The 24,451-nt window shown below is 36.4% G+C and overlaps 3 protein-coding genes across 4 annotated transcripts in view; all 3 read left to right on the plus strand.

Annotated features, from left to right (window-relative positions):
- The window catches only part of LOC141395201 (serine/threonine-protein kinase MARK1), a 344,095-nt gene that overhangs the window by 175,265 nt on the left and 144,379 nt on the right, over positions 1 to 24,451 (plus strand). The window lies entirely within an intron of this gene.
- On the plus strand, positions 1,547 to 7,376 carry LOC141392504 (odorant receptor 35a-like). Its single transcript, XM_073965442.1, has 6 exons — positions 1,547 to 1,899; positions 1,959 to 2,484; positions 2,570 to 2,665; positions 6,958 to 6,963; positions 7,006 to 7,188; positions 7,263 to 7,376. Exons 1-6 carry the CDS (start codon positions 1,547 to 1,549, stop codon positions 7,311 to 7,313), a joined length of 1,215 nt encoding a protein of 404 aa, XP_073821543.1. The 3' UTR covers positions 7,314 to 7,376.
- Positions 16,609 to 18,129, plus strand: LOC141393312 (odorant receptor 74a-like). Its single transcript, XM_073966302.1, has 5 exons — positions 16,609 to 16,961; positions 17,016 to 17,535; positions 17,605 to 17,700; positions 17,820 to 18,002; positions 18,079 to 18,129. The coding sequence occupies exons 1-5, from the start codon at positions 16,609 to 16,611 to the stop codon at positions 18,127 to 18,129; spliced, it is 1,203 nt and encodes a 400-aa protein (XP_073822403.1).

Below are 24,451 nucleotides of genomic sequence, written 5' to 3' on the forward strand. Positions count from 1 at the left end.
TGGTCCATACTTTACACATCCTAATATATCTACTAGATATAGATCAGGTTCGAATATGAACTATATTTGTTTACTCCTTCACTTTAAGACCTGCTCTCGAATCACTTTGATTTTTTTTGAGGCAACTTGCATTAGCTGCTTCTATTACGACGGTAAACATTTTTTTAGGGGCATGGCCATACATCTTGAGAAAACAGTCCGAAATTAATAAAAACCCTCATATCACCATATGTAGTGGGTGGAGAGCACGATAACTCTCGAACTGATCAACAGATTTGTCCAAAATTTGTCCATCGTTATATTTTGTCCAAATTTAGTTTCAGTTCGAAGATGGGCAATGTCGGTCCTCAACTTGCGGTACTCTTTTACAACACGTATTTCAAACACTGTTCACACCAACAGTTTATTCACGCATTTCGGATTTCACTACATTATTGACATTTTTATTAAATCGTCGTTGAAAAATGTACTGAAAACAACGGGATAGAGGCATTTTACAACAATGACAAGTTCTGAAGAGTTGTGTATTACATTCCAGCAAATACTTTTCCAAAAGAAAATATTCAGAAATGTATAAAAATTGTGGTATTTTTGCATATATTTTGAAATTTGAGGCAATAAATGTAGTTTTTCGAGTTCATTATTTCTCCAAATATTTTGTTCTTGGCCTAACCTACAAGTTTGCTTCAGAGGTCAGAAGAAGACTAGCGTTGGTTTCAAAGATATAGCCCCGAATTTCTTTAAAAACTCAATATTTAACCATGTTTTGATAAGCTGGATCTGACACAACAAAATCCTACTAGGGTTTCTTGGCGTTTGGATCTGTACTTTCAAACAATCTTCAGTTCGAAATGTTTGCACAAGATCACCTTAAAAATGTTGCACAGTGTTATTGTCTTGGCTACAAATTTTGTCTTAGGGTTGAATGGAAAATCTCAATGGTTTGGCTGTTTTGTGCCAAAATATAAAAAAAAATTGATAAAAAAATTCAAGTCAAAATCGGGAGGCTCGATTTTCACCGTAGACATAAACTCTAGCAGTTTTTTTTGTTCAGAACAATCCCTGGAATTACAAAGGCGACGCACCAATTAAGGTTTTTCCTTCCATTCAAATCACTCCGCCCTAATATGTTTATATTTCACACTTTGAGTGATGTATCACGTTAATACATTTTCCTTCAATGTTCTGCTATATTTATTTTCATTATTTGTTTGAAAAGTTATACTTCAATTCGAAAAACTACATATGACCGCAATCACAGACAATGAGGAATTACCTTTAATAATTGTTTAATCTCTTTGTTTGTTTCCTTCCACACGAAATTTAAAAGTTTCTTTACTGAAGTTATTATATAGACCACAATTTACGTAAACTGTTAACAAGCGGTTTAAGTTTTGAAACCAAATACATATTTAAAATTCCTTACAAATAGCCCCAAAGGAGGTAAATTTTCCCATCCAAAAAATACTATAAAAAGGAGTTTTTTGTAAAGAAGTCCTTTTTAGTTCCTCGATTTATTCCCACTCCGTTTAATCTTTGAAACGTCATGTTATTCACTCCACGTTTGGCCAATGGTAAAGCGGTACAACTCCCATGGCCCTTGGCGTTCTATCGTCGTTGCAACATCATCTGTTGGCCTTTGGAAGATGGTGCTGCCTGGTGGACACATAGCCTAACGAAGTTTATCTATGTTTTCACCTTCGTGTTACTTCTCATGTTCAATGAAGCCGAAATTCGTTATTTCTACTACAATCGCAATAATCTCGATGATTTGTTGACTGGATTGCCAACCTATTTAGTGATGATAGAAATCCATTTAAGAGCCTTTACCGCGGGTTTGAATAAGAACTCGTTTAAACGGATGTTGACAAAATTCTATGCTGAGATATATGTTGACAAGTAAGTTCATGAGAGAGACCTGCCGCTATTCATTCCAATAATGTATGTCTTTCTTGTAGATCCTCTAGACCTGATATCCATGCCAGAAACTTACGCAGTTATTACCCTGTGGTGGTGTTTTCTACATTCTATGTGTGCGTCTATCTCAGCTATATAGTATATGCCGTTTACGGTCTTGCCATGGGCGATAAACCTTTGATGTACAAAATGATACTGCCCTTTGACCATCGGGATTTGCGCATTTATATTCCTCTGATGTTGAGCTATTTGTGGGTTGGTGCTCTTACAATCGCAACACTTATCGGTGAATCCTATATTCTGACAATGTTCATTCACAATATTGATGGTCGTTATGAAATAATGCGTGACAATTTGATGCTTCGCATTGAGAAAATCCTGAAATCAGCACCGAATGACCCCAGCGCATTAGAGAAGTTTAACCTAGTTATTGTGGATACGCTGAAGGAAAATATTCGTTTAAATCAATTTGCCCATGAAGTTAAAAGAGAATTTTCATTTCGAATATTTATTCTTTTTTCATTTCTGGCCGCCACCCTCTGCATTTTGGTATTTAAAGTTTATACTGTGAGTGAGAAATTGCATGTGTGTGTGTGGATGTTGAAAAATGTTCTTATGTTTGAAATCTTCACGTTTTTTTGTTTTTCTATAGAGTCCAGCAAACAATATACAATATATATTCTGGACAATCGGTAAAATTCTGGAGGCAATTGCATTTGGCCAAATAGGAACAACAATTGCAACACGAGTAAGTTGAAAATCTATATAGGGATTTCTGAGTGAAATCGGACACTTTTTCAAGATGAGGTTTCTGATTTCCTTTATTTTTTGCTGTGGTGATGCTGCTGATTAACAAAACGTTTTAGAATATTTTCAGCGTTTTTTGACTAACGGTTCGAGAGATATCGCGCCTTGAAAAAGTCAAATTCTGTAAAAACTTTATGCAAAGAAATACTCATAACTTCTTTAATATTGGTCCAATTTGGAAACATCTTTTTTTGTATGTTTTGTTGTTTTATCAGCTTTTAAATAAAAAATAGCAAAAAATATGCACAGTGAGCTGGATGCTATTTTTTTTGCTATTTTTTCTTTAATAGCTGATAAAACAACAAAACATACAAAAAAAATGTTTTCAAATTGGACCAATATTAAAGAAGTTATGAGTATTTCTTTGTATGTAGTTTTCAGAATTTGACTTTTTCAAGGCGCGATATCTCTGGAACCGTTAGTCAAAAAAATCTGAAAATATACTAAAATGTTTTGCTAATGAGCAGCATCACCACAGCAAAAAATAAAGGAAATCAAAAACCTCATCTTGAGAAAGTGTCCGATTTCACTCAGAAATCCCCATATATTTATATTAAGGCCTGCAAATAGCGGTTTTTGAATAGCCCAAAAAATCTTTGAAGAATCCACGTTTAAATCGTTTTATGAATGGCCAAAAAAATCTTTAAAAAATTGACGTATATTGCAGCCTTTGGCTGCTCCAAAAAATCTCTAAAAAATCCACGTTTATTGCAGCCTTTGACTGCTCCAAAATATCTCTAAAAAATCCACGTTTATTGCAGCCTTTGAGTGCTTTAAAATATCTTTAAAAATCCACGTTTATTGCAGCCTTTGAGTGCTTTAAAATATCTTTAAAAATCCACGTTTATTGCAGCCGGTTTCTGATCTAAATATCTTAAAAAAATCCACGTTTATTGCAGCCGGTTACTGATCTAAATATCTTAAAAAAATCCACGTTTATTGCAGCCTTTGACTGCTCCAAAATATCTGTAAAAAATCCATGTTTTTTGTATCCTTTCAGTGCTTTAAAATATCTTTAAAAATCCATGTTTATTGCAGCCGGTTTCTGATCTAAATATCTTAAAAAAATCCACGTTTATTGCAGCCTTTGAGTGCTTTAAAATATCTTTAAAAATCCACGTTTATTGCAGCCGGTTTCTGATCTAAATATCTTAAAAAAATCCACGTTTATTGCAGCCTTTGACTGCTCCAAAATATCTTTAAAAAATCCATGTTTTTTGTATCCTTTCAGTGCTTTAAAATATCTTTAAAAATCCATGTTTATTGCAGCCGGTTTCTGATCTAAATATCTTAAAAAAATCCACGTTTATTGCAGCCGGTTACTGATCTAAATATCTTTAAACAAGTAAAAAAAGTATCAGTCAGCTTAGCTGACATAGATATACCCTCAGCCTGTGTATATTGAAACAATTAGGGGGTTTTAAAAATTGTTGATGTATGAACCGACAAAAATGTTGATTAGTATTAAAGATCACAAGTTTTGCGGAGGAGATATTTAAGGGATCGACATTGACCATTGTGGAAGTGGATCTCCAGCCACTACATATGGTACCATAGGGGGTTTTTACACCCTTCGGGCTGTTAGCTCAAGAAGTATGGACATGCCCCTGAAAAAAATTTTAACACCGTAATTGAGGTAGTGAATGCAAGTTGCTTCAACAAAAATCAACGTGATTCGATTGCAGGTCTTAAAGTGAATTTATCCGAAATTTTGTGTGGGAAGTACCTGATGGAGTGGACAAATATAGTCCATATTTGAACCTGATCTATATCTGGTAGATATATTAGGATGTGTAACGTATGGACCAATTCGGCCACTCCCTTCAAGAGTTACCGTACTAACAATTTTTCCGAAAATTTTTTAATTTTTGTGGGGGAGGCACCTGAAGGAGTGGACCGATACGGCTTATCTTCGAACTTAATTTATGTTTGGACAAAATATTACTAAGGCCAAATTTTGGATCGAATCGGCAGATCCGTTCGAGGGTTATCTTGCGCTCCAACCACCTCACACGGTGTCATAGGGTTATTTTGCAACTTTGGCGCTATTTTCTCAGGAAGTGTGGACTAGCCCCTGATGAAACTTGTACCGTCGTATAGGGGGCAGTGAATACAAGCTGCTAAAACAAAAATCAAAGCGATTCGAGAGCAGGTCCCAAACTGAACTTATCCCAAATTTTGTGTGGGAGGTACCGGAAGGAGTGGATCGATTGAGTCCATATTGGAAACTCATCTAAGCCTGGTAGACATCTCACGATTTGCAAAGTATGGACCATATCGGTTACTCCCTTCAACAGCTACCGTACGTACAAATTTTCCGAACATTTTCGAACTTTTGTGGGGGAGGTACCGGAAGGAGTGGACCGATATGACCCATCTTCGAACTTAAACTAAGTTTGGGCAAAATATTACGAAAGCCAGAATTTGAACCAAATCGGTTCATCCGTTCGAGAGTTATCGTGCGCTCCAGCCAGCAGGACAGACAGACAGACAGACGGACGGACATTGCTCAATCGACTCCAAATTGTCTGAAACACATTTCGTCCAAACATACTTGGGGTCTAAAACCATTATTTCGATGAGGCACATTTTCATCGTATCAAAGTGTATATACCCTCCTTAGCCTAAAGGCTGAGGGTATAAAAAATCACGTTTGATGCAGCCTTTGAATGTTCCAAAGTCTATAAAAAACCACGTTTACTGCGGATCGTGACTACTCCAAAAATCTTTAAAAAATCCACGATTACTACGGACTTTAGCTACTCCAAAAATCTTTAAAAATACCATGTTTACTACTGATTTTGGCTACTCCAAAAATCGTTAAAAAAATCCACGATTACTGCGGTCTTTGACTGCTTCAAAAAATTGGTAAAAATCCACGTTTACTGCGGTCTTTGACTGCTTCAAAAAATTGGTAAAAATCCACGTTTACTGCGGTCTTTGACTGCTTCAAAAATTTGTAAAAATCCACGTTTACTGCGGTTTTTAACTGCTTCAAAAAATTGGTAAAAATCCACATCTTTAAAAAATCCACGTCTTTGACTCCCTCAAAACATCTTTAAAAACTCCAGGTCTTTGACTGCCTCAAAACATCTTTAAAAAATCCAGGTCTTTACCTGCCTCAAAACATCTTTAAAAAATCCACGTTTATTGCAGCCTTTGACTGCTCCAAAAAAGTGTTAAAACATCCACGTTTCTTGTAGCTTTTGACTACTCCGAAAACTCTTTAAAAAAATCCACGTTTACTGCAGCCTTTGACTGCTCCAAAAAATCTACGCTTATTGCCGCCTTTGACTGCTCCAAAATATCTTTAAAAAAATTCAGCTTTATTGTCGTTTTTGAATGCTCCAAAAAAATTAAAACATTTTTATAAAAATTCAATATAGTTTTTCAAAATAGTCAGGCTTAATCCCACAGTCGTTGTTTTAATATTTTATTAAAACAACTTTAATTTATTAGTGGGAAAAAATTTGCGATGTTTACCAAGGGGTAAAGCAGGGAAGACTATAGTTTCAGATCTCGCCACAGATCTTCATCAATTCCCTTTTTTCTCGTTTTTCAACAAGAAAATTTTTATATCCAAGTGTCAATTGTTCACTCAAGTAGATACGTATCCAAAGAAACACTCTGATCGAGAAATTCTTTGGCACGACCCAAACTCGAACAACTGCACTTGTAAACAAAACCAAATCTTTCCCACTGCTATGCGTTCGTTCAGTCTCAACAAAAAAAAACACACAACTAGTTTGTGTGTAATGCTAACAACAGCAATAAACCAAACTTTTGGCGGTGCCTGGTCTCACAATTAGGAGGGTTAGCTTGTTTTTGTTTGGGATGATGACTTCTATTTTGTTTTTCAAAATAGTTAGGCTTAATCCCATAGTCTTGATCAGAGTGTTTCTTTGGATACGAATCTATTTGGATACGTATCAATTGCTCACACTTGGGTATAAAAAGTTTCTTGTTGAAAAACAAGAAACAAGGGAACTGATGAAGATCTGTATCGAGATCTGGAACTATAGTCTTCCCTGCCTTACCCCTTGGTAAACATCGCCAGTTTTTTTTTCCACTAATAAATTAAAGTTGTTTTAATAAAATATTAAGCCTGACTATTTTGAAAAACAAAATAGAAGTCATCATCCCAAATAAAAAAACAAAACGCCAACCCAACCCTAAAATTCCATATATTTATTTATTTATTTTTTTAAATATGTGTTATTTTTATGATTGTAGAATCAGGTATAGTATTGGTAACTCACAAAATTTTCACTTTTATCTTAGACCGATGCCATTAGTTCAATGTACTATGAATCGAAATGGGAATCGATAATACAGTACTACACGGATCCTAAGGCCAATGCGCGGTTGATGAAATTCATAACACTGGCAATAGCCATCAATGAGAAGCCCTTCAATTTGACTGGCATGAATTTCTTTGATGTTTCATTGGCATCAGCTTTAACCGTGAGTATTGCAACGGATATTTTTTGCGATTAGTCCTTGTAATTGATGTACACTTTGATTGTTTTGTTTTACAGATACTTCAAGGTGCAAGTTCATATTTTACATTTCTGATATCGCTACGTTGAAGTCTACTTTATTTACTGGGATTCGATTCCGAGAATGTGTTTCTTGGCTTGCTAAAATAAATCAATGTCCATAAACTTATTTGGAAACACGTTAACAAATGTCCTTAACATTAAATCCGAAATAAAACACATTTGTTAATTGCATTTTGTTCTTTGTTGTTGTTCATTCTTTTGTTATTTGTCTTCTGAGAAATTATTTGATATGACATGTGGCTAATGGTGTCTAAGGGGCCTATTAAAACATTTAGTTTATAATTTCTTAAAACTTTCCAAACTAAGACCAAATGTAACCACAAAAACACAACAACATTTTATGTCAATTTTCAAATGAATTTTCTAAACGTCTACGGCATTTTTGCTCTTTTGTTTTAAATGACTTAATTTTAAGAAATTGTTTTCTTTATTATTCTCACACACATACACACAGTTTCATCATTTATGAAAACAATCCAAAACATTTGTACAACTTTGGATAATGTTATAAGAGTAGAGTTCAAACACGTATTTAATAATTAATATAACCTTAAAGGAATAATAATGTTTAACGTCATCCATGGTTGGGGTACATTGCAAAGAACTAGCCTACACCTTTGGATGATATTCGCATGCTATTTGGCGGAGCCAGTAGGCCAAACTTTTGAAGAAAAATCTGTTAATTTTTATTTAATAATTTAATTATTTATTTGCAACGAGAATATATACTTGACAGCTATTTTACTTTATACGTGCAAAGGTGGACTCCTGGCCTTTTCATTGATGCCAATTGTGATTATGTGTTCAAATACCACGCATATTGTAAATTTTTTTGAAAAAATCAATTTTTTTTATTTTTTTACGGAGGGTATAATTAAATTTTTCATTCTGTTTGTAACACATCGATATATTCATTGGAGACCCTATAAAGTATATATATTCTTGATCAGGGTAAAATTCTAAGTCGACACAACCATGTCCGTCCGTCTGTTAAAATCAATATACAGCTCGCAATTTTTAAGATAGAGCTCTGTAATTTGGTGTAGAAGTTTTTATTACTCCTAGGATGTTTGATATTGCAAATGGGCTGTATCGGTCCACTTTGGATATAGTCCCCATAGAACGGTACCACCCGATTTTTGGTATTTTGAAGGGTTTTAGCCTCATTATAACACCGAAATGGCTGAAATTCGGTAATTAGTCTTGAATTTTGTCGGTATAGGTCCACTCCTTCATATAGCCCCCATAGAACGGTACCTCCCGATTTTCCGTATTTTGAAAGTTTTAGCCCCATTATCACACCGAAATGGCTGAAATTTGGTATTTAGTCTTGGTTGGGGATATACAACTTTCTCCTAGAAAATTTTCGGTATAGGTTCACGCTCCCGATTTTCAGTATTTTGAAGGTTGTGGCCATAGCAACCTACCGAAATGGCTGAAATTTGGTATTTAGTCTTTGTTGGAGGTAAAAGCCTTTCTGACTGAAATTTGTCAGTATAGGTCCACGTTTCGATATAGCCCCCATAGAACGGTACCTCACGATTTTCGTAATTCTAAAGGTTGTGACTTCAATATCCCACCGAAAGACTGAAATTTGTTATTTAGTGTTCGATGTGGTAATAAAATATTCCAGAAAAGAATTATCCGCGGGTTCTTACTCCCCCATAGAAGCGTACATCTTGATTTTCGGTATTTTGTAGGTTTTACAGAAATATTGGAAATTTGCTATTTAGTCTTCTTTGATTCTAAAAACTTTCCGCCACAAATTTGTAGGTATAGTTCGACGTTGTGATATAGCCCCCATGGAACGGTACCTCCCGAATTTCGGTATTTTGAAGGTAAGCCACATTGTTTTACCGAACATGCTGAAATTTGCTATTTAGTCTTCTTCATAGACGAAAGGAAACTAATCGTTCCATTTTACTTCAATACAATTCGTGGTGAAGGGTATAGCAAGGGTGGCCTGGCCGAACTTTTCGCCATTCATACTTTTTTATACCCTCAGCATTTATGCTAACGAGGATATATATACTTTCATACGGGCAAAATGTGCCTCATCGAAATAATGGTTTTAGACCCCAAGTATGTTTGGACGAAATGTGTTTCAATTTGGAGTTGATTTAGCCATGTCCGTCCGTTTGTCTGTCTGTCTGTCTGGCTGGCTGGGGCGCAGGATAACTCTTGAATGGATCAACCGATTCGGTCCAAAATTTGGCTTTCGTAATATTTTGTCCAAACTTAGCCTGAAAGGAACAAAAAAACCCCATGACACCGTGTGTAGTGGTTGGAGTGCAAGATAACTCTCGAACGGACCTGCCGATTCAGTCCAAAATGTGATCTTCGTAATATTTTGTGCAAACTTAATTTAAGTTCAAAGATAAGAAAATTCGGCCCACTTCTTCAGGTACCTCCCACAAAAACGTTCAAAAATATTCGGAAAATTGTGCGCACGATAACTCTTAATGGGAGTGACCGATTTGGTCCATACTTTACACATCCTAATATATCTACCAGATATAGATCAGTTTCGAATATGGACTATATTTGTACATTCCTTCGGGTACCTCCTACACAAAATTTTGGATAAATTCACTTTAAGATCTGCTCTCGAATCACTTTGATTTTTGTTGGAGCAACTTGCATTCGCTGCCTCAATTACGCCAGTAAAAGTTTCTTCAGGGGCAACTCCATACTTCTTGAGAAAACAGCCCGAAAGTTGTAAAAAAACCCTATGGCACCATATGTAGTGACTGGAGAGCTCGAACCGAATACTGCGTTCGTCTACACTTTGGATATTGTAATATTTCTGCAAATATTAGATGAAATTCGAATGTAGATCCACTCCTTCCGGTACCTCCCCCACAAAAGTTCGAAAATATTCGCTAAAATGTTACGCGCGATTTCTCATAGACGTATCAACCGATTTGGTCCAAACTTTGGATCTTTAAATATTGTCGAATCTTAGTTTATGTTCAAATTTGGGCCCTATCTGTCCAACCCTTGTGGTACCAACCACAGAAATGTTTAACAGTTTTGGATACCGAAGGTTTTCCATACTTTTGTCGATTCATACGCCCAAAATTTTGAAAAAAAAAGTATTTCACTCCACACAGGCTGAGGATATATCTCTGTCGGCAAATTCGACTGATACTTTTTATACCCTACACCACAATGTGGAAAGGGTATTATAAGTTTGTGTTGGAAAAAATTCATGTAACACCGCGAAATATTCGTCGGAGACCCCCCAATGTGGTATACCAATCTTCATATCTCGACGAGATAAAGCGATTTTGAGTTGTGTGTCCGTCCGTCTGTCCATAATAAATTGTAAACACGCTCCACAATGTCGCGAGTTCATATTAACTGTGGCCAAAAATAGAAGGAGTTGTCGTAGGTGCATCAATTTTGGTACACGTACCTATTATTGACTTACAATCTTCAGGACAAAAAATTGGGTTGTTCGGTCCACGTTTTGATATAGCCCCCATAGAACCGTACCTCCCGATTTTCGGTATTTTGAATGTTTTAGACACGATGACCAGCCGAAAGTATTCAAATTTTGTGGTTAGTCTTCGGCAGAGGTATCAAACATTCCGACAGAAAATTGTGGGCTTAGGTCCACGTTTTGATATAGCCCCCATACAACGGTACCTCCCGATTATCGGTATTTTGAAGATTTTAGCCTCATTATTACACCGAAATTGCTGAAATTTGGTATTTAGTCTTCGTAGGGGGCATTATATCTTCTCCTTGAAATTTGTCTGCATAGGTCCACGCCTTCATATAGCCCCCATAGGACGGTACCTCCCGATTTTCGGTATTTTGGAGGTTTTAGCCTGATTATCACACCGAAATGGCTGAAAATTGGTATTAAGTCTCCGTTGGAGGACTTATAACCTTCCACCAGAAATATGTCGGTATAGGTTCTCGTCTTCCTATAGCCCCCATACAACCGTGCCTCCTCATTTTCGGTATTTTGAGTGTTGTGGCCTCAATATCCACCCGATATGACTGAAATTTGGTGTTTAGTCTTCATATTGTTTGTGAGCATATTGAATTTATCGAAATATTGTCTTTATATATGAGAAATTTCATTTAAAATTTTTTTTGACCGATTAGTGGTCAAAAAACGGTAAATTTTTTGTAAAAAATCGAATTTTGATTTTCGCTGTTCACATTTTTTTTTTTTTAAATTGATATTTTTAAAATTATCTCGTTTTAAAGCAAGATTATTAGGTACTTAATAAGCCCACAAAAATATATGATGCTCGGTTCATTCGTTTTCGCGCTATAGCCAACACCGCAAAACGATTTGTTAAAAAAGGGGGTATCCTCTCAGTGAGGTGGTCGCTGAAAAAGAGAAATGACACATTCGTCTGCAAACCTCTGCAGCTGGGACCTTTATATATTTGAAGTACTCACTTTTTACTACTCATACAGCAAAAAATATCGATATACACTTTTATACAATTTTTTCCCACTCTACTCAATTTAAAATTTGCTTCAGAAAATGAATAAACTTAGTAATACATGTTTGGGTAAATGTAAACACAATATGATTAATATTTACATGCAAACAAAAGTGTAGCCAAGTTTATTACATCGCAAGAGAACTTAGGAACCATTTTTGCAGCGACCGTTACATTTTAATTTTAAATATTAACGCATAACATAATTTATTAATTTTAGGAAGAAAAACACAAAAATACGTATTAACTAAAATTGTCGGATTTAAATTCTGATATAGCAAAAACTACTTCACGTATCAGTACCAAAATTCAGATTCTTCTTATTTAATATGTTTTCTATCACTGCCCATCAATAAATTTGTACAACGAAGTAGTTAGTTTTCACCATTTTTGGCCACGGTCGTGACACTGTGCGCTCCAGGCCGCAATTATGGACCGATTGTCACGAAATTTTGTATGGAGGTCGGGTTCAGGCCAGAATAGATCCCCATTCTTATTGGTGATGATCGAGAAATATTTAGCGGGTGAAATTGACCAAAAACATAATATTTATTCAATTTTCTATCGGCTCTGTAGGTTGCAATAATAGTCCGATCAACGAAATTTTATATAAGGTAAGAGTATATGACAGAGAAGAAGCTTGCAATTTGAGATGGCGATCAGATAATATTTAGAGGGTTAAATGGACCACAACTTTTGAGTGAAAATTGTGAAAATGTTTAATATACAACTTATATCTTTATTCCTGGAAGATACATTCCGGACAAGTAAGCTACCCTTGGAAATGGAACGCTTGACCTTACAATTGATGCCAGTTGTGGTGGTGTGCATGATCAGATAACAGAGTTACATCCCAATATTTTCAGTTATTCGTATATAGTGTAATCATAAACTCGTTAGAGGTCGCAATTTTACCCCAATAGTCACGAAAATTTTCACCGGGTAAGAGTTTAGGTCAAAGAAGATGTCTACAATTTTGAATGATAATCTGAAATTATTTAGCGGGTGACATAGACTATTACTTTTGTATGAAAAATATACAAATTTTATTTTTAGTCCATATTTTAATTCCTGGAGGGCATATACCGGCAAAGTAGCCTACATATGGAATAATAACTACTGATCTATCCCCTGATGCAAATTGCAATAATGTGTCTGCTAGTTAACGGGCCTACTGCCTAATATATAATGGGTTTTTTGTAGAGAACCACAATTTCCTCCCATGCTACAAATTGTCTCTATCATGAGAGAGAAATTTTCAGTTCAGTTGTAAAATTGAATGTTTTATACAAATATTGCAGCATGGGGTCGCTTCGCCAACTATTTTATACCTCAGGATTTAGGGTAAAGGCGATACAAAGAAAATACGTCCAAAGATGTGTCTTAACGAAATATTGGTTTTAGACCCCAAGTATGTTTGGACGAAATTCGTTTCAGACAATTTGAGTCCATTTAGCCCTGTCCGTTCATCTGTCTCTCTTAATGTCTAGCTGGCTGGTGCGCACGTTAACTCTCGAACGGATCTACCGATTAGAACCAAATTTTATACTTCGTAATACATTGTCCAAGCTTTCTTTAAGTTCGAATGTAGGCTACGTCGGTCCACACATCCCCCAAAAATGTTCAAAATTGTTTTCGAAAAATTGTGTGAACGATAACTGGCGAAGTGAGCAATCGATTTGCTCCACTTAAAAAGTACAAGGCCGATATTACTGCCATACAGGAAATACGATGGATTGGGAAAGGCGTCACAACAACACCTAAAGGTGACGCACTGTATTATAGCTGCCATGACGTAAAGCATGAGTTTGGTTGCGGATTTGTAGTAAGTCGGAGACTAAAACATCTGGTATCCAGCTTCACTCCAGTGAATGAAAGACTTGGTGCAATTCGAATAAAAGCTAAATTCTTCAACGTCAGCTTTATTTGCGCTCATGCTCCCACTGAAGAAAAGGACGAACAGACCAAAGATATATTTTACGAGCGCTTAGAAGAAACATATGACAGTTGCCCTGCACATGACATTAAAATCATTCTAGGCGATTTTAATGCCAACATTGGAAAGGAGAATATCTTTGGCCCAACAGTCGGGAAATTCAGCCTCCACAGTGAAACATCTGACAATGGTATGAGGCTGATAGACTTTGCAGCTGCAAAAAAAATATGGTAGTTAGCAGTACCAGATTTAATCATCTCGATATTCATAAGGGCACCTGGCTGTCTCCAGATCAGAAAACAAGAAATCAAATTGATCATGTTGTGATAGATGGAAGACATTCATCGAGCGTGTTGGATGTACGATCGTTCCGAGGCGCAAACATTGATTCGGACCACTACCTTGTTGCAGCAAAGGTACGCACCCGCTTAAACGTAGCAAACAAAGTACGAACAGACACAACACGAAAGTTAGACATCGGTAAGCTGCAATCACAACGGATAGCCACAGCATATTCCACTCAACTAGCCCAATTGCTTAATCAAAGCACTCCTCTTCCGATAACATATCAGCGCAATGGCAAAGCATTGCCCACTCCATGCAAACAGCCGCAAAATCCATACTTGGATACCAGAGGCCTCCACCAAGGAATCTATGGTATGATCAGGAGTGTCGTGCTGCCACCGAAGAGAAAAATGCGGCATATAGGGCTACTTTACAATCCGTAGCAACGCGTAGTGCACGAGAGAGATACAGGGAGAAAAGGAGAGAGGAGAAACGTCTTTTCCGCAGGAAAAAGAGAGAGATGGAAAAGCGGGAGTGTGAAAAAATCGAGATGTACAGGAGCCAGAATGAAGTCCGAAAATTCTACCAAAGAGTCAAGCATCAAACTGATGGCTTTGGTACAGGCACATCCTCCTGTAGAGACCAGCAAGGTAATTTGGTAACTGATACAGATAGTGTACTCAGGATATGGAAAGAACATTTTTCAAAACTGTTGGTATCTAATAGCAGCGAAGACGACGAAGGTACCACATTCCCAATCCCAGAAGATGGTATTGAATGTATACCGCCCAGCCAAGATGAGGTAAAGACAGCAATAAATCGGCTGAAGAATAATAAGGCAGCAGGAGCCGATGGCTTACCAGCCGAGCTGTTCAAAACCGGAGGCGACACGCTGATAAGGTGTATTCATCAGCTAGTTAGCACCATCTGGCAGGAAGAACGAGTACCCGACGATTGGAACCTGAGTATCCTGTGCCCCGTCCACAAGAAGGGAGATAAGACTGTATGCTCTAACTATAGGGGCATAAGTCTACTCCCTATTGCCTACAAGATCGTGTCAGGGATATTGTGCGAACGACTAAAGCCAATGGTCAACGAGATAATTGGACCATACCAATGCGGCTTTAGACCTGGCAAGTCCACCATTGACCAGATATTTACCCTGCGGCAAATCCTGGAGAAGACCCAAGAGATGCAGATCGACACCTACCACCTTTTTGTTGATTATAAAGCAGCCTTCGGCAGCCCGCTGCGTTCAAAGGTATTCCAAGCCATGTCTGAATTTGGTATCCCCGCAAAGCTCATCCGGCTTTGCAAAATGACTTTAACTGACACGAGGTCCTCAGTTAAAATAGGAAAGAGCCTCTCCGAAGAGTTTGGTACCAAAAGATGTTTCAGACAAGGAGACAGCCTTTCGTGTGATCTCTTTAACATCCTGCTGGAAAAGGTTATGCGAGAGGCAAACGTCAAAAGAAGTGGCACAATCTACACCAATAGTCACATGTTACTTGCTTATGCTGATGATATAGGCCGATCAGTAAAAGAAGTAACTGATACCTTTATGAAGGTCGAAGGAGAATCTGCTAAAGTGGGTCTGGCGGTAAACGGTGAGAAGACCAAGTTGATGGTGTCGACGCGCAATGCGTCCATTGAGCTCGGACCGACTGTGGAAGTTGTTTCCTATAATATTGAGGTAGTAAAAGACTTCCTCTACCTCAGCACCTCCGTAAACACAACAAACGTCATCAGTTGTGAAATAAAAACAAGAATTGTATTGGCCAACAGATGCTACTTTGGTTTAAGTACGCAGTTTAAAAACAAAGCCACATCTCGTCAAACAAAAATAACGCTCTACAAAACACTGATACTACCCGTGCTGATGTATGGCTCCGAAGCCTGGGTACTTGCGCAAGCAGACATGGCAGTGCTTGGTGTGTTTGAGAGAAAAATTCTTCGAAAGATCTACAGACCAATCTGCGTTGACGGTGAATATCGACGTCGCATGAACCACGAGCTGTATCTGCTGTACAACGACATCAATATTGTTAAACGTATCGAGATGCAGCGATTGCGTTGGCTTGGCCATATCATAAGAATGAGCGATGATGACCCCGCTAAAAAGGTGTATAAACACGGACCGCTTGACGGTGCACGCAGAATTGGCAGGCCAAGGAATAGATGGCGCAATCAAGTGGATGATGATATGAAAAGGCGCGGTATTCCAGAGAGCGAAGCAACAAATAGAGAGAATTGGAGATCTTTTCTTAGTTCGGCCTATAGAACAAATGTTCTGTAATGGGCCAGCTAAGTAAGTAAGTAATTTTTAGTAAAATCTTCCAGCCATAGAGAGCCTTGTCTGCTGTTTTTGTACAATTTGTGATAAAAATATCAATACGCAAACTATAAATTGCTCAATTTAAATCGTTAATAATCTCACATTCAAAATATTGTGAAAACAATTGTACTGCAAAACTTTTCCAATTTACAAAACCAAAGACAATTACTAATCTCATACCGGCCATTTATTCTTTGCTATAAATTTCATTGCGCTATAAAAGTTTTAGCGAAATTATATTTGTTTGCTACAGCGATACGTACCTAGTTTCGTTTTAAATAGAAAAGTAAATAGACCATGTTATATCGTCCACGTTTACCTGATGGTCAAAAGGCTCCGATGTCCTGGCCCATTGCCTTATTTCGTTTAACTAACAACATTTGTTGGCCCTTAGATGATAATTCATCATGGATGGCTGTCGCCTTTGATCGTTTCTGCTGGTGCTTAGCCTTCGTTTTGTTTCTTATTACCAATGATGCGGAATTTCGATATCTTCGTGTGAACATCAATAATTTGGATGAAATGTTGACGGGAGTACCAACGTATTTCGTGCTAATTGAAATTCATTTGCGTGCCTTTCAAATGGGTTGGAAAAAGGCTGGTTTCAAGCGGCTGCTGGAAAAATTCTACAAAGAAATCTACATTGAAAAGTAAGTTAGTGGAAGTTTTGTAAAGTAATACATTAGCTATGGGAATTTCTTCAGATCTCTTCATCCGGAAATCTACAAAAATATTAAAACTCAACTCAAGCCCATATTTGTGTTGAGTAGTTTCTATTTCTGTGCCTTGATGAGCTATTTTATTATGTCCACACATATGCTTGTTGTTGGACGTCGGGAACTAATGTACAAAATGATTACCAGATTTGACTATACACCCTGGTGGATTTATTTGCTATGCACCCTAAGCAATGTATGGATTGGTCTGATTGTGACCACGCTAATGTTTGGTGAAGCTACCACACTTTCGACTTTGATATTTCATTTGAATGGACGCTACCAAGTGATGCGTGAAAAGCTTATGGCCAAAGTTGAGGCCTTATTGGAACGGAAACAAACCGATGTGGCTGATCAATATGGGCGAGTTTTAGTGGAAACTTTAAAAGAAAACATTGCCTTGAATATATTTGCTAAGGAAATTCAGGAGGAGTTTTCATTTCGTTTGTTTGTCATGATTGCATTTATGGCGGCTTCATTGTGTGCTCTGGGCTTTAAGGTCTATACGGTAAGTTCCATGTCGAAATATGGCCTTGCATCTAGTGAAGATTTTTGGATTTTCCTTTTCCTCACACAGAGTCCCATGACGAGTATTGGTTATATATTTTGGACCATTGGGAAAATTCAAGATATCATAGCCATTGGCAGAATGGGTACCTCTGTTGTAACAACGGTAAGTTAAGCGGAAATTCAAATTCACAGTTTCGTGTCAATAGCCTATCAAATTCTCCAATTAAATCCCAAACCCGCCAAAGTAGTTTTTGAGAATAACATGTTAAATCCTTTCCTTAGACTAATCAAATTAGTTCCATGTATTACGAATCCAATTGGGAATTAATCGTTTATCAATCAAAGGATTCCAAGGCCAATGCACGTCTCATGAAATTGGTACAATTGGCCATTGCCACCAATAGCAAACCATTTTCGTTGACCGCTTTGAATTTCTTTACCATCTCCTCGCCAATGGCTTTGTCAGTAAGTGTTTGCAATCGTAAACAAGCAATACAATTTTCAACAATCTTTCGTATTTGTTCTAATATTTGTTTTCCAGATTCTTCAAGGTGCTTTTTCATATTTCACTTGTCTGACATCATTCCGTTGAGAAAACCTTACAAAAATTAAATTATTAAATTTAACTATTACAAATATAAATATTTAAAGATTATTAAGATGAACCAAATAATAAAACAAGTAAAAAAGTATCAGTCGGCTTTGCCGAAAGAAATAAACACTCAGCCTGTGCATATTGAAACAATTTTTTCCAAAAAAAATTTTTGGGCGTTTGTACCGACAAAAATATTTATTAGGATTAAAGATCAAAAGTTTTGCGGAGGAGATACTAAAAGGAATGGGTCGACATTGACCATTATGGAAGTGAATCTCCAGCCACTACATATGGTGTCTATAGGGTTTTTACACCCTTCGGGCTGTTTGCTCAAGAAGTATGGACTTTTACCATCGTAATTGAGGCAGCGAATGCAAGTTGCTTCAACAAAAATCAATCTGATTCAATATTAGGTCTTAAAGTGAACTTATCCGAAATATTGAGTCGGAGGTACTGGATGGAGTGGACAAATATAGTCCATATTTAAACCTGATCTATATCTGGTACATGTATTAGGATGTGTAAAGTATGGTCCAATTCGGCCACTCCCTTCAAGAGATACGTTACGAAATATGATTCCGAACATTTTTTAACTTTTGTGGGGGAGGTACCTGAAGAAGTGGACCGATATGGCTCATCTTCGAGCTTAAACTATGTTTAGATAAAATATTACTAAGGCCAAATTTTGGACCGCCAGATCCGTTCGAGAGTTATCTTGCACTTCAACCAGGAAGTGTGCACTTGCCCCTGATGAAACTTATACCGTCGTATGGGTGCCACCGTGGTGCAATGGTATGCATGCCCGCCTTGCACGCAGAAGGTCGGGGGTTCGATTCCCCGGCCAGGCAACATCAAACATTTTTCAACGGTGGCAAAATACCCCTCAGTAATGTTGGCGACATTTCCTGAGTATTTCAGCCTTGAAAAACTTCTCTACAAGTGGTGTCTTAGGACACGCCGTTCGGACTCGGCGATAAACAGTAGGTCCCATATCATTGAGCTAAATATGAATCGGGGTGCACTCATTGATATGAGAGAAGTCTCCCTTGTCCCGTATGGGATGTTGTGGAACAATGTTTTATGGGGGGCAGTGAATATAAGTTGCTGAAATAAAATCAAAGAGATTCCCGAGCAGGCCCTAAACTGAACTTATCCCAAATTTTGTGTGGGAGGTAGCCGAAAGAGTCAACCGGTAGAGTCCATATTGGAACCTGATCTAAGTCTGGTAGACATTTCACGATTTGCAAAGTATGGACCAAATCGGTTACTCCCTTCGTACGTACACCGGAAGGAGTAAACCGATATAAGACATCTTCGAACTTAAACTAAGTTTGGACAAAATATAACGAAAGCCAAATTTTGGATTGAATCTGTTGATCCGTTCGAGAGTTATCGTGCGCACCAGGCAGCCAGACAGACAGACAGACGGACGGACATTGCTCAATCGACTCTAAATTGTCTGAAACACATTTCGTCCAAACATACTTGGGGTCTAAAACCATTATTTCGATGAGGCACATTTTGCCCGTATGAAAGTGTATATACCCTCGTTAGCATAAATGCTGAGGGTATAATTACCATGACTAGCAGATAGTATCTGAAATTTTCAGAAAATTGTATTTTGGCCTATTACAGAATATTTATTCCATAGGTCCAACTATGAAAAGATCTCCATTCCTCTTTGTTGCTTTATTTTCCAAATCTGGGCTATGGCGTTTTCTGATATCGTATTTCACTTGTTCGCTACATCGAAAACTGGGCCTTACGACACAAAGTGACTCAGAATCGATTTTTGCTGGTCAAAACTTTGTAACTTTTGAACGAATAGAGACATTTTCATACCTTTTTTGTTTGATAGATACGCAGTCAGGTTTCCGATGGACTAAAAATATTTGAATTCGGTTTGGTAGTTGCAGAGGAATTCAAGGTCAAAGTTAAAATGTTGAGTTTTTGTAATTTGTTTCAAAAAATGAGTGCTTTTTCCATATGTTCTAATTACATATTTAAAAACAGTAAAAATAAAAAAAATTAAAAAATTATTTTTTTAAACAATTTTTTCAATTTTCTTTTTCAAAAAAAATAAATTTTTTTAAAAAATTTCTTCAATTTTTTTTTCAAAAAAATTATTTTTTTAGCCGATAGCCTCAGATGGTGCTGCTATTTTTTATAAAAAAAAAAAAAAAAAAATAGCCGAAAGCCTTAGATGCTAGTGCTATTTTTATACAATTTTATTTATTTTATTTTAATTTTTTATTATAATAAATATTTGAAATAAATAAATAAAAATAATTTTTTTCCAAAATACACGCAGAGAAAAAAATATGTTTGATCCAACAATATTCCAAGAGCAAAATATGTATTGTTAACATATTGTTGGATTCCTTATGTAGTATTGTGAATCCAACAATCGTTGTTGTTAAATCCAAAAATAGTTTGTGTTAACTGAACAATATTTCTCTCTTTTTTTTGAAAATTTTTTTCTCTTCTCTCGCTATTCGATGCCGTGTTGAAAAAACAATTTTGTTGAGTTGTGGTGTTTGTATGTCATGCTGCCTTTATCTTTGTTTTTGTGTGTATGTATACCAACAATGAGACTCTTATCTTTATTTGTTTCTGTTTTGTTTCATTCTTCTTCTTTATTTCATTCTTCTTTCATTTCATATTTGTTATAGTGTTTTATTATTCCTTATGTTGTGGTGGCTGCTTGTGGCTTTTTGTTTGTCTTTGTTGTCAGCTAAAGTAGCAAACCATGTATAGCGTTCATCAATGCTCGTAATATTATACGCAATATTTATATCAAAGTTGTGTGAAAGTGTACATGAGAAGTATATACACTTAAATCAAAAAATTTAGTATCTGGTTTTCAGGGCTGACAATATGTAAAAAATTTAGATTATGATTGTTCCTACAATTGGTATTGTTAACGATTTTTACAATATTGTGGAAATTCGAATGTTGTTTATGTTTTCTATGTTTGGAACAAAAGATGGTATTTTTGGATTTGGATTACAATGTTTGTACAAAACAAACACATTTTTGGAACCAAAATAGATATTTTTGTTCCAACAAAACCGAAAAATATTTTTTCTCTGCGGGTTCTCAAAAACTCATATATTAAACTCATATATTAACAAAATGTTCATTTGTGTAAAAAATATATATATAATATACATGGGAAACGGTATGGAAACAAGTTAAAAAGTATGAGTCGACTTTGCCGTCCGAGATATACCCTCAGCCTATGTGAATTAAAACATTTTCAGAATTTTGTGGCCCTTATTAGACATTTGAACTTCCCGACAAACATTTATATTAGGATTAAAGTTTAAAAGTGTTGCGGAGGAAGCATTTAAAGGAATGCAACGACATAGTCCATTATGGAGGTGGATCTTAGTTTGGAAGTCATATCCTTTCGATTGATATTGCACCCACTAGTCATTTCAGTGGGTCATCGTATAACTTTCGGACCAGTATGCCAGGAATCTTGGACTTGTCCACGGAAAACATAATAATATCGCTGTAAACAGGACCACAACGAACAGCATCTGTATACATTTACAAAAGATCTCCGAACACACCCTAAACAGCACTTACGCACAAATGTTGAACAATGTGGGGGAGGTACCCTTAGGAAAGGGCAGATATGGGCTAGTTTTGAAGTTTATCTTAATGTGGGCAAAATATTACGAGATCCAAAGTATTTACTAATTTAGTTGCCCCGTTCAAGAGGTTTAGTGTATACCAATGAAACTAAGTCTGGACAAAATTAACAAAAGCTAAATTTTGCACCAAATCGGTTGATGAGTTAGAGAGTTATTGTGTTTTCCAGCCACTACATATGGTTTTTACACCTTTTCTCAAGAAGTATGGACTTGCCCTTGAAAAAACTTTTACCGTCGCAATTGAGGCAGCCAATGCAAGTTGCTTCAACAAAATGCGAAATTTTGGTAGGACCCAAATATTTCGTTGACCATGGGCTTTAGTCGTTCGCCCAATATACCCGACACTATCTTCTACGCAATAAGGAGCAGACTAATGCCCATGCAGTTGGGGGACACAGTCTTATCTCCCTTCTTGTGGACGGGACACAGGATGCTCAGGTTCCAATCGTCGGGTAGGGGTTATTTCTACCAGATGATTATAACTAGCTGATACATACACCGTACCAGCGCGTCGCCACCGGTTTTGAACAGCTCGGCTTGTAAAAATCCACGCTTATAAAAATATTTTTAAAAAATCCATGCTTACAAAAATATTTTTAAAAAATCCACGTTTAAAAAAAATTAAAAACTCCACGCTTATAAATATATTTTTTAAAAAACCACGTTAAAAATATTTTGAAAAAACACGCTTATAAAAATATATTTAAAAAAATCCACGTTTATAAAAATATTTTAAAAATATCCACGCTTAAAAAAATATTTTTAAAAAATTCACCCTTATATAAATAAAAAATCAACGCTTATTAAAGCTTATTTCTAAAAAATCAACGCTTATAGAAGGAATGGACAAATGTAGAAAATATTCCAACCTGACCTATATCTGGTAGATATATATATATATATATATATATATATATATATATATATATATATATATATATATATATATATATATATAATATAATTGTTCCACAAACATCCCAGGCGGGACAGGGGAGACTTCTCTCATATTAATGAGTGCACCCCGATTCATATTAGCTCAATGATATGGGACATACTGTTTATCGCCGAGTCCGAACGGCGTGTCTTACGACACCACTTTATAGAGAAGCTGTACAAGGCTGAAATACTCAGAAAATGTCGCCAACATTACAGAGGGGTATTTTACCACCGTTGAAAAGTGTTTGATGTTGACTGGCCGGGGAATCGAACCCACGACCTTCAGCGTGTAAGGCGGGTGTGCATACCATTGCACCACGGTGGCACCGGTAGATATATTAGGATGTGTAAAGTATGGACCAAATCTGTCTCTCCCATCAAGAGTTATCATGTGCACAATTTTTTCGACAATTTTTGAACTTTTGTTCGATATGGCTTATCTTCGAACTTAAACTAAGGTTGCACAAAGTATTACTAAGGCCAAATTTTGGACCCAATCGGTGTCATAGGGGTTTTGTGCAACTCTCAGGCTCAGGAAGTATGGACATGCCCCTGATGAAACTTGTACCGTCGTATGAGGGGCAGTGAATACAAGTTGCTAAAACAAAAATCAAAGCGATTCGAGATCAGGTCCTAAACTGAACTTATTCAAATTTTTTTGTGGGAGGTACCCGAAGGAGTGGACCGATTGAGTCCATGTTAAAAAATGTCTGGTAGACATTTTACGATTTGCAAATTATGGACATAATCGGTTGCTTCCTTCAAGAGTTATCGTACGTACAAATTTTCCGAACATTTTCGAACTTTTGGGGGGGGGGGGGGGTGATACCGGAAGGAGGGGACCGATATAACCCATCTTCGAACTTAAACCAAGTTTGGACAAAATATTACGAAGGCCAAATTTTGGACCAACTCGGTTGATCCGTTCGAGAGTTATCGTGCGCTCCAGCCAGACAGACAGACGGACGGACATTGCTCAATCGACTCCAAATTGTCTGAAACACATTTCGTCCAAACATACTTGGGATCTAAAACCATTATTTCGATGAGGCACATTTTGCCCGTATGAAAGTGTATATACCCTCGTTAGCATAAATGCTGAGGGTAAAAAAATCTACGATTGTGAAATATAAATATATCAAAAACTCCCCGCTTTTAAAAATATTTTTAAAAAAATTTACACTTAAAGAAGAAAATTTTTAAAAAATCCATAAATCCATCCATATCCATCCAAAAAATTATTTTTAAAAAATCCCCGCTTATGAAAAACAATTTCCTAAAAATCCACATCTATGAAACAAATATTATTAAAAATCCACGATTATACAAAAACATTTTAAAAATCGACGCTTTTAAATTTTTTTTTTTTTGAAAATTATCGCTTATGAAAAAATCTTTACAAAAAATCCACTCTTATGCAAAATTGTTTTCAAAAAATCAAATCAAAAAATATAAAAAATATTTCTGAAAATTATCGCTTATGAAAAAATCTTTTTAAAAAATCCACATTTATTTGCGTAATTGTTTTACAAAAGTCAACTCGCTGATTTTTTGTATTAACAAATTGTACAAATTTAGAAAAAAAAAAAACAGTAATTGTTCGAATACCGCTACCAAATAAGACTTTAAATTCTTGCAATTAATCGCAGTTTAATACAAAAAAATCAGAAATACCGCAGAATAAAATCATTGATGTGCAAAATGGTTTTTTATTTTTT

The sequence above is a fragment of the Musca autumnalis genome, unplaced genomic scaffold, assembly GCF_047663935.1.
Source record: "Musca autumnalis isolate F117 unplaced genomic scaffold, ASM4766393v1 scaffold_2, whole genome shotgun sequence".
NCBI classification, from domain to species: Eukaryota; Metazoa; Arthropoda; class Insecta; order Diptera; family Muscidae; genus Musca; species Musca autumnalis.